This window comes from Carcharhinus amblyrhynchos, chromosome 27 (genome assembly GCF_965287045.1).
Source record: "Carcharhinus amblyrhynchos chromosome 27, sCarAmb.v2.hapA, whole genome shotgun sequence".
In the NCBI taxonomy this organism is placed as follows: Eukaryota; Metazoa; Chordata; class Chondrichthyes; order Carcharhiniformes; family Carcharhinidae; genus Carcharhinus; species Carcharhinus amblyrhynchos.
In genome coordinates, this window is record NC_137350.1 from 34,762,469 (window position 1) to 34,778,854 (window position 16,386).

The following is a 16,386-nucleotide window of genomic DNA, read 5'->3' on the forward strand; positions in this document are numbered from 1 at the left end:
AATTCAGGAGACAAGATCAGATGACATCATTGCATCCATTGTAGACTTCCTCCTTGTACATCTTTTCACTTGTTCAAAACTTAATCTGAAAATGCAAGATTCTTGCCGCCTACAAACCCACTTTTGCACCAGAATTTAGCCCTAAAGTCCTGCAGAAGGTCTGCCAATATCTCCAGCAACAGAATATACCCACTGCATCTAAAGTTTTATTACAATCAGTACTGACATGCCTTAGAAAATTGTAACTGTCGACCTCTCGGAATGAGAGCAAGATGGTGCGCTACACTGATAATAAAATCTTGGAAGGATTGGTTAAGGGAATTCTCTGATTCTTCTGCCAAACCTGCAGTGAATGAGTGCAGAATCCCCACAAAACATCACCCCTATTATTGCCAACTCTCCTGCGTTGACTTGGGACCTCCACATGTTGAGATTAATAAATTCCTGCAAACAATTCTGAAAAAAAATAGGGTTCTCCTTAAAATAGATTTTTTTTTCATTTTCTTGAACACTCTTCTGTTATTTATAAGAATATTGCAGATGCAGTGGGTTGGGGAAAGGAAAGATCACTTGATTGACATGCAGTATCCTAGGAAAGGAAGAGTCTGCTTTCCAACTGGTGGAAAGCTAGGACAGCTGGGTCAGGCAACCAATGTTGAAGTGTGGGGTGGAGCAGGTGGCGGGAATTACACCCACCCATGGGTTGGCAATCCTAAATTACCTTCTCATATCTTTACCAGGAGCTGGTCAACTGACCTTTGGCCTTGGCCAAGCTTAGAGAAGCATAGAATTGTTACAGCAGACAGGCAGAGGCCATTCACCCCATCATGTCTGCACTGGCTCTCCAAATGAACAATTCACCTCATGCCATCTCCCTGCCTCTTCCACGTAACCCTGCGCATTCTTCCTTTTTCAGATAACAGTCTAATTCCCTTTAAGTAGACGATTCTGCTGTGGGGCATTCTAGGATGGGAGGTCATAGTCTTAGGATAAGTCTCAGAGTTGAGGAGAAACTACTACTCCCAAAGCGTTGTGAATCTGTGAAATTCGCTAGCCCAAAGTGCAGTGGACGCTGGGACAGTGAGTAAATTTAAGGAGGAGTTAGACAGATTTTTAATTGGCAATGAGTTGAAGGCTTATCGGGAGCAGGCAGGAAAATGGGGATGAGGAGCACATTAGCCATGATTGAATGGTGGAGTGAACTCGATGGGCCAAATGGCCTAATTCTGCTCCTATATCTTATGAACTTAATGCTTGAATTGAACCTGCCTCCACCATTCGATCATGGCAGCACATTCCAGACTCTAACCACTCACTGAGTGAAAAGGATCTTCCTCATGTTGCCGTTGATTCTGATGCCAATTACTTTTAATGTGCACCCTCTACTCTTGATTCTTTCACGAGGGAGAACAGCCTCTCTCTATCTATTCTGTCCAAAAGCCTCATGATTTTGAATACCTCTATCAAATCTCCTTTTCTTAGGAAATCAGTCCCAACCTCTCCAATTCTGTTTGCACAACTGAAGTTCCTCAATGTTGAAACATTTCTCTTTTCTGCACCCCCCTCCAATGGCTTCATATCAGCGCTCAGAACTAGATGCAATGCTGCAGTTCAGGCTAAAACAATGTTTTATACAAGTTTAACATAATCTCCTTGCCCTTGTACTCTGTGTCCCCATTAATAAATGGGGATACTGCATGCATTATTAACCGCAGTCGCAACCTGTCCTGCTTAATGCACATGTACACCCAGGCCCCTCTGCTCTCCCTCGCCCTGTTTGGAATTGAACCCTCAATTTTGTGTTGCCTCTCTGTTTTCCTCCTACCAAAACGAATCACCTCACATTAGGCCGAGCCTCAGTCTGCCAAAACAGTAATAATTACGACTCTGTGTTCTGCCTTTAGCCGCAACGTGGTGATGATTTAATAAGGAAGGAAAAAGCCGAAAAATATCAGTTTGTTAAACTTATAAATCCCCAGCCCTTCAGAGTGCAATCTCTTTCTTGGCCTTTGTTGGGCTTCAGGGCAAACCGCAAAATGAACAGCGAGTACATCGCAAAGGCAGATGATTCCAAGGAAACACAACGACCCCTAACCTCCTCCTTCCATTCCCAAATCACTTTTTCCACTCTTTATAGAACAGAGTGTAAGTCATCTATCGTTTTACTTATTAGTGGCCTGTGCTTATAAAAAGCATACACTCTGGCAGCAGGGCAAGTCCCTAAAGGCCTGTTTCTCGTTAGAACTGTTCTTAATCTCTCTTGTAGACAGTATTAAAGATCTGTATTTTTGATGCCGGCCTGTTTTAAATGAGTGCGCATTATGCATGAACAACAAGTGTTGACTCTGATCTGTAGATTACTGGTATAATGGGAATGACAGCTCTACATCTGGAGTTATTGCCCCTGACACTGGAAGATTAAAAACAGCTCATGATCATTATCCGGCGAACTCTGGTGGAAATTGGATAGGTGTTCAGTCATTAGGTACGGAAAGGATTGTATGAATCAGTCCCTTCAAGAGCCACTTATTGGCTAAGCCCACGCACAATGTTAAGCGAAAGCTAAAGAAGTATAATTGAGGGACAAAGGGATAGAAAGTTATTCTGACAGGGTTAGATGAGCAGTAATGCAAGGCAGCTCATGTGCGACATGTAAACATTAGTATAGGCCAGTGGAACCGAATAGCCTGTCACAGCGCAATGCATTCTATATAATTCAGTATACAAGGTTGGTCACTTGAACATGTATCAATTGTCACTTAGGATCTCTACACTGCAGAAGAGACCATTTGGCCCACTGAGTCTGTACTGACTCTCTGAGCAGGATTTTCCAGCTGCGCTCACCCCAAAACTGGAAAATCCCACCCAAGGTCAATGGACCTTTGCATAGTCCGTGTCCCGCCCACTACGATTCCCGTGGTGGGCAGGTCAGGAAAATTCCACCCTCTGTAGAGTATCTTACCCAAGCCCTCTCCCCTTCCCTATCCCGTAATCCCACACACTTACCATGACTAATCCACCTAACCTGCACATCTTTGGACTATGGGAGGAAACTAGAACACCTGGAGGGAACCCAAGTAGATGGGGGGGAGAACATGCAGACTCCACACAGACAGTGACCCGAGGCCAGAATTGAACCCGGGTGCCTAGCACTATGAGGCAGCAGTGCTAACCACTGTGCTACCGTGCCACCCCGTGAACACTCAAAATAATTAATGAATCTAGAACACTCACTCTCAACATTGACTTTCTTTGCTGCACAGGGAAAACTCTATAAATAAATAATCCCCGTAGAAAATCTTTCTTTCAGGAATCTTGATCCCAAACTGAAGTTCCCATTAATTAGAATCATAGAATCCTACAGTGCAAAAGAAGGCCATTCTACCCATTGAACATGCACCGACTACAGACCTTAAACCCAGAACCCAATGTATTTACCCTCCTAATCTCCTTGACATGAAGGGTCAATTGAGCATGACTAATCAACCTAACCCACGCATCTTTGGACCGTGGGAGGAAACCCTTGCAGACTTGGGGAGAAAGTGCAAGCTTCACACAGACAGTGACCTGAGACTGGAATTGAACCTGGGTCCCTGAGGCAGTAGTGCTAACCACTGTGCAATCAAGTTAACGATACAAGTTTATGCTCCACCAGAGTTACCTTTCACCCCTTTTCTTCAACCATCCCAGCATAACCTTTTATCCCTTTCACCCTTATACGTTTGTCCAGCTTGCCTTAAGTGGCACCCATGCCAATCATATCAATTACCCCACTGAGACCCATGTTCTAACCATTCTCTGGGTAGAAAGGATTTTCCTCAATTCTAAATAGTGACTACCTTATTTTTATGGTTCTTCGTTTGGGTCTCCACTCACGGGGAAACATCTTCTCTATGTCCACCCAATCAAAGCCTTACATTATCTTAAAGACCTCAATTAGGTCAATCTTCATCCTTCGTTTCTGCAGGGAGAAAAAAAACTACAGCCGTTTCAATCTTTTATAACCTCTAGATTATGCTGTCAACCAAGTTAACATTCATTTTCACCTTTGCCAGTGCCTTTATATCCTTTTTAGAGCTTATTTGCCTACAGGGAGAGGTGTAACTCAGTGGTAGAGCATTTGACTGCAGATCAAGAGGTCCCCAGTTCAAATCTAGGTGCCCCCTCTTCTTTATCTGAGCAAAAAGAATCAAAGTCATACAACCCATCCTTACAATATAGTATCAACAATGCAGCAATGAGTAATAATAATCTGGAAATAAGCTGTTTGGTGCTGCTACTGATTTTGGATGGACACAGTGGCATAGTGGTTAGCACTGCTGCCTCACAGTGCCAGTGACCTGGATTCGAATCCAGCCTTGGGTCACTGTCTGTGTGGAGTTTGCACATTTTCCCCGTGTCTGCGTGGGTTTCCTCTGGGTACTCCAGTTTCCTCCCACAGTCCAAAGATATGTGTGTTAGGTTGATTGGCCATGCTCAATTACCGCTTCACGTAAAGGGAATTAGCAGGGTAAATCCATGGGGTTATAGGTTTAGAGCCTGGGTGGGATTATAGCCAGTGAAGGTTCAATGAGCCTCCTTCTGAAAGCAAATTATTGCGGATACTGGAATCTGAAACCAAAAGAGAAAAAGCTGGAAAATCTTAGCAGGTCTGGCAGGATCTGTAAGGAGAGAAAAGAGCCCTTTGTCAGAGCCCCAGTCTATCCAGCCTCTCTTATAACTCAAATCATCAAGTCCTGGTAGCATCCTAGTAAATCTCTCCCGCGCTCTTTCTGGTTTAATAATGTCCTTTCTATAATAGGGTGACCAGAACTGTACACAGTATTCCAAGCATAACCTTACCTCTGTCTTGAACAACTTCAGTAAGACATCCCAACTTCTGTAGTCAATGTTCTGACCAATGAAACCAAGCTTTGACAAGGGGTCACCTGGACTCAAAACATCAGTTCTTTTCTCTCCTTACAGAGATGCTGCCAGACCTGCTGAGATTTTCCAGCATTTTCTCTTTTAGTTTCAGATTCCAGCATCCGCAGTAACTTGCTTTTATCCAGGTGCTGCCAGACCGGCTGTGTATTGTCAGCGCTTTTGTTATTTCAGTTTCGGATTTTGTGAAGATTATAATTGGCTTTTTCCTTTGATTATCTTTTCCCAGCGCCGATCCCATAGGTGGCCAGCGATGAAGTTCAGAAACAACGCTGGACACCCCACCTATACCGAGGTAGAGCCCATGGGTCACGACAAAGAGGGATTCCTGGAAGCCGAACAGTGCTGAGATCTACCAAGGACGAAACACTTGGCTGGACAAAAAGGCCATGGACTTCCAAACCATGACGCACAGAGCTGTACTCTACTCATTTCTCAGCTGCTGTCTGTGGAGGATTACCTTGCAAACCAGCCTCATACAAATGATGGAATATTGTCACACTGCTAACAGGCGCTCGTACCCATGTCAGCAAGAGACATTTATTATAGTATATATGAAGAATAAGTTACAACTGAGTATATGTACATTTATTTCTTTGAGAACCAGTGTGTTCAGATCCATATATATTATATATATAAGACATACCAGGGTATAGGTGGACCTTATACAATGGAGCATTGCCATCCACTTTGCTGGGAAAGTGGATGAAATTTTGATTTGATTTATGTAATTTATATAGTACAGTGGATACATCTTGTGCCTGATCCCTCCCTCTCCACCCCTCCCTCTCCCAGAGATACAGGCTGCGCACGTTTCTGATGCCAGTAATTTGGTAGAGGGTTCACATTCACAGCAGCACCAATGCCAACCAGCTCTCCCCCCCGTGCCCCTAAACGCACCGCTTCATTCTGCGTTACGGTCCCGCAGATCCGCAGTTCCTGGTGGCTGGGTTTGATGTGTGCCCTTTGTGGGTCTGTGGGGTCTTCAGCGACATGCAGAGGGACACAATTGAGGTAATTCTGCCCACCAACGCACGAGTATGCACATTGACACGTACACACATGTATATACATGTGCACGCACAATAAGCCTACATTAATGCAGACATAGGCACACTCATATGTGTATATATACGTGTGGACATATGTATGTACAAATGCAATAGCACATCTATTTACACACATTAAAACAGTTAAATGTGCACGCACGCATACATACACACACACGCACATGCGCCATTTTCCAGCATAGATCATTGGGGTTTGATCAGCAGCAGGAAGCCAGTTCAGTTGACGTGTCCCGCCCCTCCAGAGGCTCCCTGGCCTTTTGTCCTGCCCATGTTGCCACCCCAGCTGAGATTAGACAACAGATCACAGTCCAGCGATTGAAAGAGGGACCATCATGATCTGATCACCAAACCACATGGTGCATTCACCCACTGAACCACTGAGGGAGCGATTGTTTACACGGCCCTCAGTAATGAACGGCAAAAAAAAAGGCTTGTGAGCATTTACTTTCAAATAGCATTTGTAAAATTTGAGAGCCGATTCCGCGTGTCTCGTTATCAGAGTTGATCATTGCTGTAATTGCCTCATGTCTCACTTGTTCTGGTGCAAATATAGCTTTCAAAAGGTGATTTTGTATCTGCCTGTTCTTTAGAGTGTGATGTGGGAATTGTAGCAGCTAATTTTCACACAGCAAGGTCCCACTAACCTATGACCAGCAAATCTACTGAGAGTAGATGAGATGGGTATTCACTGGATATATTCTAGGCTAATTTAGGTGAATTTTGATCGACAAAGAATGCCAAGGGCTATGGGGGGGGGTGGGGGGGGCAGGGGGTGCTGGGCGCAGGCAGGGAAGTGGAATTGAGACCACAATCAGATCAGCCGTGATCTTACCGAATGACAAAATGCCCCACTCCTGCTCCTAACGGGTGGCACAGCGGTTAGCACTGCTGCCTCACACTGCCAGGGACCTGGGTTCGATTCCTGGCTTGGGTCACTGTCTGTGCGGAGTCTGCACATGCTCTCCATGTCTGTGTGGGTTTCCTCCAGGTGCTCTGGCTTCCTCCTACAGTCCAATAGACATGCTGGCTGGGTGCGTTGGCCTTGCTAAATTCTCCCTCAGTGTATCCTAACAGGCGCCATTGGAGTGTAGCGATTAGGGGATTTCACAGTAAGTTTATTGCAGTGTTAATGTAGGCCTTCTTGTGATGCTAATAAAATAAACTCAATTCTTGTGACAAGGACATTGGGGATATCCCCAAGCCCCTGTTGTGCTTTGAAGTAGCGCAATGGGGTCCCTTCTGTCCAGCTGAAAGGGAAAGGAGGCCTCAGTTTAGTGTCTCATCTGGAAACTCCCAACAATCCAGCAATCCCTTGAAACTGCATTGGGGCATCAAATAAACTCAGGTCGCCGGTGAAGGAACTGGAACCTACAAACTTCCAACTCACAGGTCGGACTGCTATCTGCTGGGGTTCACTTGAATGACCCTCCCACCCCCCGTACCACCCCCCACAAGTCCCATTTAATGCAGTACTCCTGCTCTGGAGTTGCTGGCTTTGCTGGACTTTAATTCCATGTGCAGCTCTCTGGTTCTCTGGCCCAGCAATGCAGTGGGGATAGAGGTGCACAGCCCAAATCATGCCCTGGTTCCCAGTGCATGCCCGCCTGTCCTCCGGGAGGGGGAGTCAGTCGGGTGGGGGAGGTCTGTTTCTGCTTCTGCAGCATCGGCCAAGTCAGGAAGAGAGGGTGGGGGGGGGGGGGGGGGGGGTGGGGGAGGGGGGGGGTGGTTTTGGGGAAGGGAATTCATTATAAAGGAAAAAGTAGCAAGTTTTTTACACAGAGGGTGGTGGGTGCCTGGAACCCACTGCCGGGGGAGGTGGTGGAAGCAGATACGATAGTGACTTTTAACGGGTGTCTGGACAAATACATAAATAGGATGGGAATAGAGGGATATGGTCCCCGGAAGGGTAGGGAGTTTTAGTTCAGTTGGCCAGCATGGTCGATGCAGGCTCGGAGGGCCGAAGGGCCTGTTCCTGTGCTGTAATTTTCTTTGTTCTTCTTTGTTTCTTTGAAATAAAATGAGGGAAGGATATCCAATAGCAGGCACTGCACATCCCCCTCTCTTCCATCCCTTCAATTGGATCAAAGTTTCAGAACCCCAGAGTTGTTTCAGGACTCCTTCCAGCGGCGAGCAAAGTGACAGTGAAAATATTACCCTCATCAGCTACTCCCAATTGAACCGCAGGCAGAACTGGCTTGACTGGGCAATAAAGATCCGATTGAATTATAATGAGAGGTGCCACAGTAGCTCATAGCATTAATGTAGTCAGATATGGTGATGTGACACCCACTGCCAACAACGAGGGCCGGAGACAAATGTAGCTCCTTTCTGTGTGATTGAGTCTCACTTTTACAACATCCACATTTGTCACATTGACATCAATTCTCATTCCAGTACCCTGGAGCCCCAGTCGCGCTTACTCAAGGTCACTTCTGTTGTAGCATTGTCATTATAAGATGTTTTATTTGAATCTATTCGTTTGAGTGTTAATATCAAAAGTAAAAAAGAAGCAGCTTTCCAGCCACTTCTGTGCCCGATTCCAGCTCATAAAACCACAGAACTGGACAGCACAGAAGGCAGCCATTCAGCCCACCATGACAACTCTGGAATAAACTGGTGCACCATTGTGAACACCCTATGATTTCTCTTCTACTCATATTTCATTGACATCATAAACAGCCACAACAGATGACAGTACTTTCACAGTACTGGACCAATAGACATGGGCACCATTTTCCTCCCTCCCTCTGGCATGTTTAGCAACAGCGGGAGGTGAAACGCCGCTCACTGGCAATGGAATCTTATGGCCCAGCCGTAGTCAATGGGATTTCCCATCCCAGGCAGGGGTGCGCCATTGGTGGGACCACATGATCGCGCCAGTGTGAACGACAGCAAGATTTTGGCGGACAGCATGAGGTCAGAATGTTATGGCACACCAGTGGGATTTTCGCATCCTGCTACAGTGAACAGAGATTTGGCTCGGCGCCAAATTCTCCACTCTCGCTGCAGTGGGAGCATGGCGTGACCGGCCGCTAAGACTGTGCCCTTTGAGTTCAAATCCCACCATAGCATTCGACATGTTCGAAAAATATGTGGAAATAAAAAACTGGTATCAGGTGACTTGACTGTTTTTACATTTTGTTCAAGAAACTCCAACTGTTCACTGAAATTCTTAAAGGAAGATAAGTTGCCATCTTTACCTGGGCTGGATGATACGTGACTCCAGGCCCACATCATTGGCATTGATCCTTAACTTCACTCTGGAGTGGACGACAAGGCCAACCAGGTGTATCAAACTCAGGAGAACTAGGTGATGACCAATAATTCTCAATCTTACCAGCAATGCTGACGTCCCAAGAATGAATATTAATAAAAGGATGGTGCAAGGAGTATATATCCAATTCATGAAGAATAGATTCCATCAACAATAGTTGCATCAAAATCACTTCTGCCCACCGGTGGACGCAATTGCTCTCAACTCCAAATAAATACAATATTTCATTTAAGGATTGTAAAGCAACATATGCCATCACAGTGGCACAGTGGTTAGCATGGCTGCCTCACAGCTCCAGGGACCTGGGTTTGATTCCCAGCTTGGGTCACCATCTGTGCGGAGCTTGTGCATTATCCCTGTGTATGCATGGATTTCCTCCAATGCTCTGGTTTCCTCCCACTATCCAAAGGTGTGCAGATTAGGTGCATTGGCCCTGCTAAATTGCCCCTTAGTGCCCCAGGATGTGTACGTTAGAGGGATTAGAGGGGTAAATACATGGGGTTACGGGGGTAGGGCCTGGGTGGGATTGTTGTTGGTACAGACTCGATGGGTTGAATGGCCTCCCTGTGCATGGTAGAGATTCTATGAGTGCATGAGCAATAGTTTACAGAACCAAGAAGAAATGAATATCCACCCTAGATTGAAGTGTGTGCCTCTTCATATTTTGCTATAAATGTGTTTCCTTCCCTCTCATGTTCCATCTCTTTTATCAGAATGTCCTCCTACTTGCACCAACTCAAGCCTCCTTCTTTAAACATAAGAAAATGGAATTACGCACAACCTAATCCAATCAGTGTATTCATATCTTCTACCCTTCGTTCTCATTTATTCTTATTAGAGACCAAGTCAGTTAGGATTATATTCACTGGAGTTTAGAAGAGTGAGAGGGGATCTCATAGAAACTTCTAAACTTCTAACACGGTTAGACAAGGTAAATTCAGAAAGAATGTTTCCGATGATGGAAGGGGAGGGGGCAGAACTGGGGTCATAGTTTCAAGATAAAAGATTCAAGATAAAGGATAAATGTTTTAGAACTGAGGTGAGGAGAAATTTCTTCACCCAGATGGTGGTGAACGTATGGAATCCACAGAAATTGAGGCCAAAATGTTGTCTGATTTCAAGATGAAATTAGATATAGCTCTCGGAGCAGAAGGGATTAAGGGATATGGGGGAAGATGGGATCAGAGTATTGAATTTGATGATCAGCCATGATCAAAATGAATGGCTAGCAGGGTCGAGGGACCAAATGGCCTACTCCTGCTTCTATGTGATTGGATGTGAACATTGATGGCTGGTCCTCAATAATTGTCCATCCATAATTGCTTTTGACAGGGTGGTGGACAGGGGTGCCTGCTTGAACAGCTGCCGTGGTGTAGATATGCCCACAGTGCTGTTAGGGAGGGAATTCCAGGAATTTGACCCAGTGACAGTGAAGCAGCAACAATATATTTCTTACTCAGAATGGTAACATCAGATCAGTCATGATCTTATTAAGTGGTGGAGCAGGCTCAACAGGGCGAATGGCCTCCTCCCACTTCATGTTCATACATTTGTGAGTGACTTGGAGAGGGACTTGTAAGGAGCAGTGCCCCTGTTCACCTACTGCACTTGTCCTTCATGGCATTAGGGATGGCGAGTTTGGAAAGTGCTGTCAAAGAAGGCTTATCAAGTTGCAGGTAAATATTGGAGGCACCCGACACCAGTGAGGGAGGATCCGAATGTTTCAGGTACTGGATGGAATTTCCTTAATGTTCCTACTTAAATCACATCATCGGTGTATTCATGCCTGCTCCAGTCAGGTTTCTGATCAGGTCCTGCCATCCCAACAAAGGCTTGTTCCTCCTTCAGCAACAAGATACAGTTCTCTGGCCTTGCTGCTCTCTGCACAATGGGCACTGCCATCCATCTCATTTACCACTAACTGCCCTACCTGGTGCAGAGTGTGCTGATCCAGCACAGTGGCTCAGTAGTTAGCACTGCTGCCAGGGATCCAGGTTCATTCCTGACTTGAGTTACTGTCTGTGTGGAGTCTGCACATTCTCCCCTTTTTTGCATGGGTTTCCTCCCACCATCCAAAAGATAAAGAGCAAAGAAAATTACAGCACAGGAACAGTGCCTTCGACCCTCCAAGCCTGCACCGACCATGCTGCCCAACTGAACTAAAACCCCCTACCCTTCTGAGGACCATATCTCTCTATTCCTATCCTATTCATGTATCTGTCAAGGTGGCCCTTAAAAGTCACTATCGTATCTGCTCCCACTACCTCCCCCGGCTGTGCATTCCAGGCACCCACCACCCACTGTGTAAAAACTTGCCTCGTACATCTTCAAACCTTGCCTCTTGCACCTTAAACCTATGCCCCCTGGTAACTGACTCTTCCACCCTGGAAAAAAGCTTCCTGACTATCTGAACTGGTTAGGTGCATTGGCCATGCTGAATTCTCTCTCAGTGTACGCGAACAGGCACCAGACTGTGACGACTAAGGGATTTTCACAGTAACTTCATTGCAGTGTTAATGTAAACCTGCTTGTGACACTAATAAATAAACTTAAGACATTTTTGTCATCTCAGGACCCTGGAGTGGGAGAAACTTATCCAGGCTCCAGAGGCACAGAATAGCTATTCATTATTTAGTTAGCTCTGTGCAAATGTTACCATCAAGCTTTTGGGCAAATTAACCCTTCCTTACACCAAAAACAAAAGAAGGCCAAATGATGCCAAGACTTCCTTTGGTGACATCGGTCTAAATGTGGCAGTACGATATGCCATGATTGATATTTCCAGCAAGATCAGAAACACATTCTGCACACTGGGTGTATATATAGCATCTTAACATTCTGCAGCCAATTAAATTCAATTAATTTCCATGGAATCCAGGGTTGGAATCCAAACAAAGAGTTTGCACTGTTTGCTGTGGATACAAATCTGCAAGCTGGCCAGTGAATGGACCAGATTTCCGAGTCTCCACTGCCAGGAGAGATTGTTTACGAATGAAATACACTCAAGGAAAGAAAAACTGTATTCCGATCCCTGGTTCTGTCAGCACTTCACCTAGACGAGCAGATAAAAACAAATTATTTCCATCACACCAGCCCTGCTCCCAGGGGCATCTCTGTATCTTGTTCCATGTTGCTTAAATTTTGAATTCAATGTTTTGTACTGAAAGATACAAAGGTCTGTACATTCTTCAAAGCACATTAATTCAAGACATGCATCTCACGAGGACATCTAACTGCAGCTATTTATGTTAATTTAGGTAAGGTATGGATGTCTTGTCTGGTTACAGGGTGGATTCTCACATTAAGATCACAGAGGACATTTTCACAGAATCACACAGAGCAGAGGAGGACATTCGGCCCATCAAGTCTACACCAACACATTAGAAAGACCTGATCCCATCTCGGCCCAAAGCCCTGAATGTTATGACATGCCAAATGCGCATCCAGATACTTTTTAAAGGATGTGAGGCAACCCACCCCCACCACCCTCCCAAGCAGTGCATTCCAGATGGCCACCACCCTCTGGGTAAAAAAGATTTTTCTCACATCCCCCCTAAATCTCCTAACCCTCACCTTGAACTTATGTCCCCTCGTGACTGACCCTTCAACTAAGGGGAACAGCTGCTCCTTATCCACTCAGTCAATGTCTCTCATAATCTTGAACACTTCGATCAGGTCTCCCCTCAGTCTTCTCTGCTCCAATGAAAACAACCCAAGCCTATCCAACCTCTCTTCATAACTTAAATGTTCCAGCCCAGGCAGCATCCTGGTGAATCTCCTCTGCATCCCCTCCAGTGTAATCACATCCTTCCTATAATGTGGTAACCAGAACTGCACACAGTACTCCAGCTGTGACCTCACCAAGGTTCTACACAACTCCAACATGACTACCCTGCTTTTGTAACCTATGCCTCAATTGATAAACACAGTAAGAAGTCTCACAACACCAGATTAAAGCACAACAGGTTTATTTGGTAGCAAAAGCCACTAGCTTTCAGGGCATTGCTCCTTTGTCAGGTAAGTGGGAGTTCTGTTCACTATAAAGACATTAACTCAATTTACAAAATAGCAATTGGAATGCGGGTCTTTACAGGTAATCAAGTCTTAAAGGTACAGACAACATGAGTGGAGAGAGGGTTAAGCCTCTTGAGTCGATTGATAAAGGCAAGTGTCCCATGTGCCTTCCTCACCACCCTATTAACATGCCTTTCCACCGTCAGAGATCTGTAGACAAATACTCCAAGGTCCCATTGTTTCACAAAACTTCCTAGAGTCCTACCATTCATTGAATAATTCATTTTCCCTTCATTATTTCCCTATTTAAGAAATACATAAGATCCTGAGGGGGTCTTGATAGAGTGGATGCCAAAAGAATATTTCCCCTTGTGGGAGAGATTGGAACTGGGGGGACACAGTTTAAAAATAAGAGATCTTCCATTTAAGAAGAAGGTTAGGAGATTTTTTTTTCCCCTCCATGGGTCATGAATTTTTAGAAGCCTCTTCCCCATCGTGATGGAGGACAATTCAATGAATGTCTTTATAGTAGAGGGAGATAGTTTCTTGCATAACAAAGCAGTCAAGGGTTATTAGAAGGGGGCAGAATGTGGAGTTGAGGCTCCAATCAGATCAGCCTTGATCTTATTTAAAGGGGGAGTAAGCTTGAGGGGCTGAATGGCCCTACTCCTAATTCATATTTTCGTATGGCTTCAATTTCAGAGGTGCTGGTGAGCCTCCAGTGACTCGCCCAATTAGTTGGTCCTGATGTGGTGAGACCAGACAGTGAAGCTCTGTAGGCTGTTTGACCAAGAGATGCATCACAGCCAAGCACAAATGCTCGCCCACAAATGTACTTTCAAACAGGGGCAACTAAAGTTTAAAGTTTATTTAACAGTGTCACAAGTAGGTTTACATTCAGACTACAATGAAGTTACTGTGAAAATCCCCTAGTCACCACAGTCTGGTACCTGTTCACTGAGTGAGAATTTAGCATGGACAATGCATCTAACCAGCCCATCTTTCAGACTGTGGGAGGAAACCAGAGCATCTGGAGAAAACCCACGCAGACATGGGGAGAATGTACAAACTCCACACAGCCAGTGACCCAAGTGGGAATTGAACCCGGGTCCCTGGTGCTGGAGCAGTGCTAACTGCTGTGCCACCCCGGTTCTCAAGTGGCACCTAGAACCGTGAATCCTTCACTTCCCCAAGAATGCTGTCCAATTGCAGCCAGGTCACCGAGGTCTCCACCTCCCTCTATGACTCCCAGTCTGTGCAGCTTATTACCAAGATCTGCGATGTACTTAGAGATTGAACCTTAGGGAAATCTAGAAGGGAATTTTACCTTATAAAATGAATGCTTACGGTAGACTGAGGTCACTCACCACTGGCAGTGCCAGTGAACCAGCTCTCTGAAAGCTACCACCATATCGAAAGGCGATGATTTCCTTCACTCACCTGAAGGGGCAGCGCTCTGAAAGCTTGCGATTTCAGATAAACCTGTTGGACTTTAACCTGGTGTTGTGAGACTTCTTACTGTGCCCACCCCAGTCCAACCCCGGCATCTCCACTTCATAATTTCTGTCAGCACTTACACTTTTTATTTAAATCTTGTTTATATCCTAGTGCACCAACACTGTTGCCAGAAGAACTGCTCAGGGAGGATTGTGAAGGATTGTTATATCTTTTAAGTGCTTTGGGATTAACCCTTAACCCATTGAGTATAAAGGAAACTGACGCAATTAATGCAGAAAAAAGTGGTGATTCTTCCTTTAATCCTTACAAATAGGTTCAGTCAGCAATTAGGAAGGCGAATCCTTATGAGGAACGGTTGAAGACTCTGGGTCTGTACTCACTGGAGTTTAGAAGGATGAGGAGGGATCTTATTAAAACGTACAGGATACTGTGAGGCCTGGATACAGTGGATGTGGAGAGGATGTTTCCACTAGTAGGAAAAACTAGAACCAGAGGGCTCAACCTCAGGTTAAAGGGACAATCCTTTAAAACAGAGATGAGGAGGAATTTCTTCAGCCAGAGAGTGGTGAATCTGTGGAACTCTTTGCCGCAGAAGGCTGTGGAGGCCAGGTCATTGAGTGTCTTTAAGACAGAGATAGATAGGTTCTTGATTAATAAGGGGGTCAGGGGTTATGGGGAAAAGCAGGAGAACGGGGATGAGAAAAATATCAGCCATGATTGAATGGCAGAGTGGACCCGATGGGCTGAGTGGCCTAATTCTACTCCTATGTCTTGTGGTCTTACGCTGCTGAATAAGAGGGGAATTCTGTGCAGTTGACAGGACATAACGGTGTGAGCAGAAACCCTTACTCTGCTTCCTGCTGCTGTTAGTTGAGGCTGGAAGGTGGTGAGGATCAGCTTATAGTTTCTACCATCTCCCTCCCAGCTGATAAGGAGATGGAAATTGGTAATCTTCCAATGGGAAATGAGTATGGCTTTCAAATCAAATTGGTTGTTGAGACAATGAAACAACATGATCATGGCTTATTCAGCTGCCTCAGTTCCCTTATGTGGAGATGCCAGTGTTGAATTATCCCTCTCTTCACTCACATTGCCTGTACCTGCAAAGACTTGATTACCTGTAAAGCCTCGCATTCCAACTATTATCTTGCAATTGCGTCTCTGCCTATATATTCCATGTTAAACCAACTTTCCACTCACCTGAGGAAGGAGCAGAGCTCCGAAAGCTCATGATTCCAAATAAACCTGTTGGACTTTCACCTGGTGTTGTGAGACTTCTTTTAGTATCCTTACTTACTGCTTCATAACCAGGACATTCTCCAAATATTTAATCTGCACTGATATATGACTGGAAGCGTGAAGACCTCAATGAAGGCACAGTGACACAGTTGTTAATACTGCTGCCTCATAGCGCCAGAGACCCGGGTTCGATTCCCAGCTTGGGTAACTGCCTGTGCAAAATTTGTACGTTCTCCCTATGTCTATGTGAGTTTCCTCCAGGTGTTCCAGTTTCCTCTTGCAGTTAAAAGATGTGTGGGTTCAGTAGATTGGCCATGCCAAATTGGTCCTTAGTGTTGGGGGACTAGTTAGGTTAAATGCATGGAGTTACAGGGATAGGCCTGGGTGGGATTGTGGTCAGTGCAGACT

General features: G+C 45.3%; 1 protein-coding gene across 2 annotated transcripts in view; it reads left to right on the top strand.

Moving 5' to 3' along the window:
- LOC145358980 (plexin domain-containing protein 1-like) overlaps window positions 1–6,551 on the top strand; it is a 304,814-nt gene extending 298,263 nt beyond the window's left edge. For both annotated transcript variants that reach the window (XM_080213338.1, XM_080213339.1), the window contains one exon: window positions 5,153–6,551. In XM_080213338.1, the coding sequence (XP_080069464.1) occupies window positions 5,153–5,272 (120 nt within the window). In that variant the 3' untranslated portion in view covers window positions 5,273–6,551. The remainder of the gene's footprint in view (window positions 1–5,152) is intronic.
- The last annotated feature ends 9,835 nt before the right edge of the window (window positions 6,552–16,386 follow it).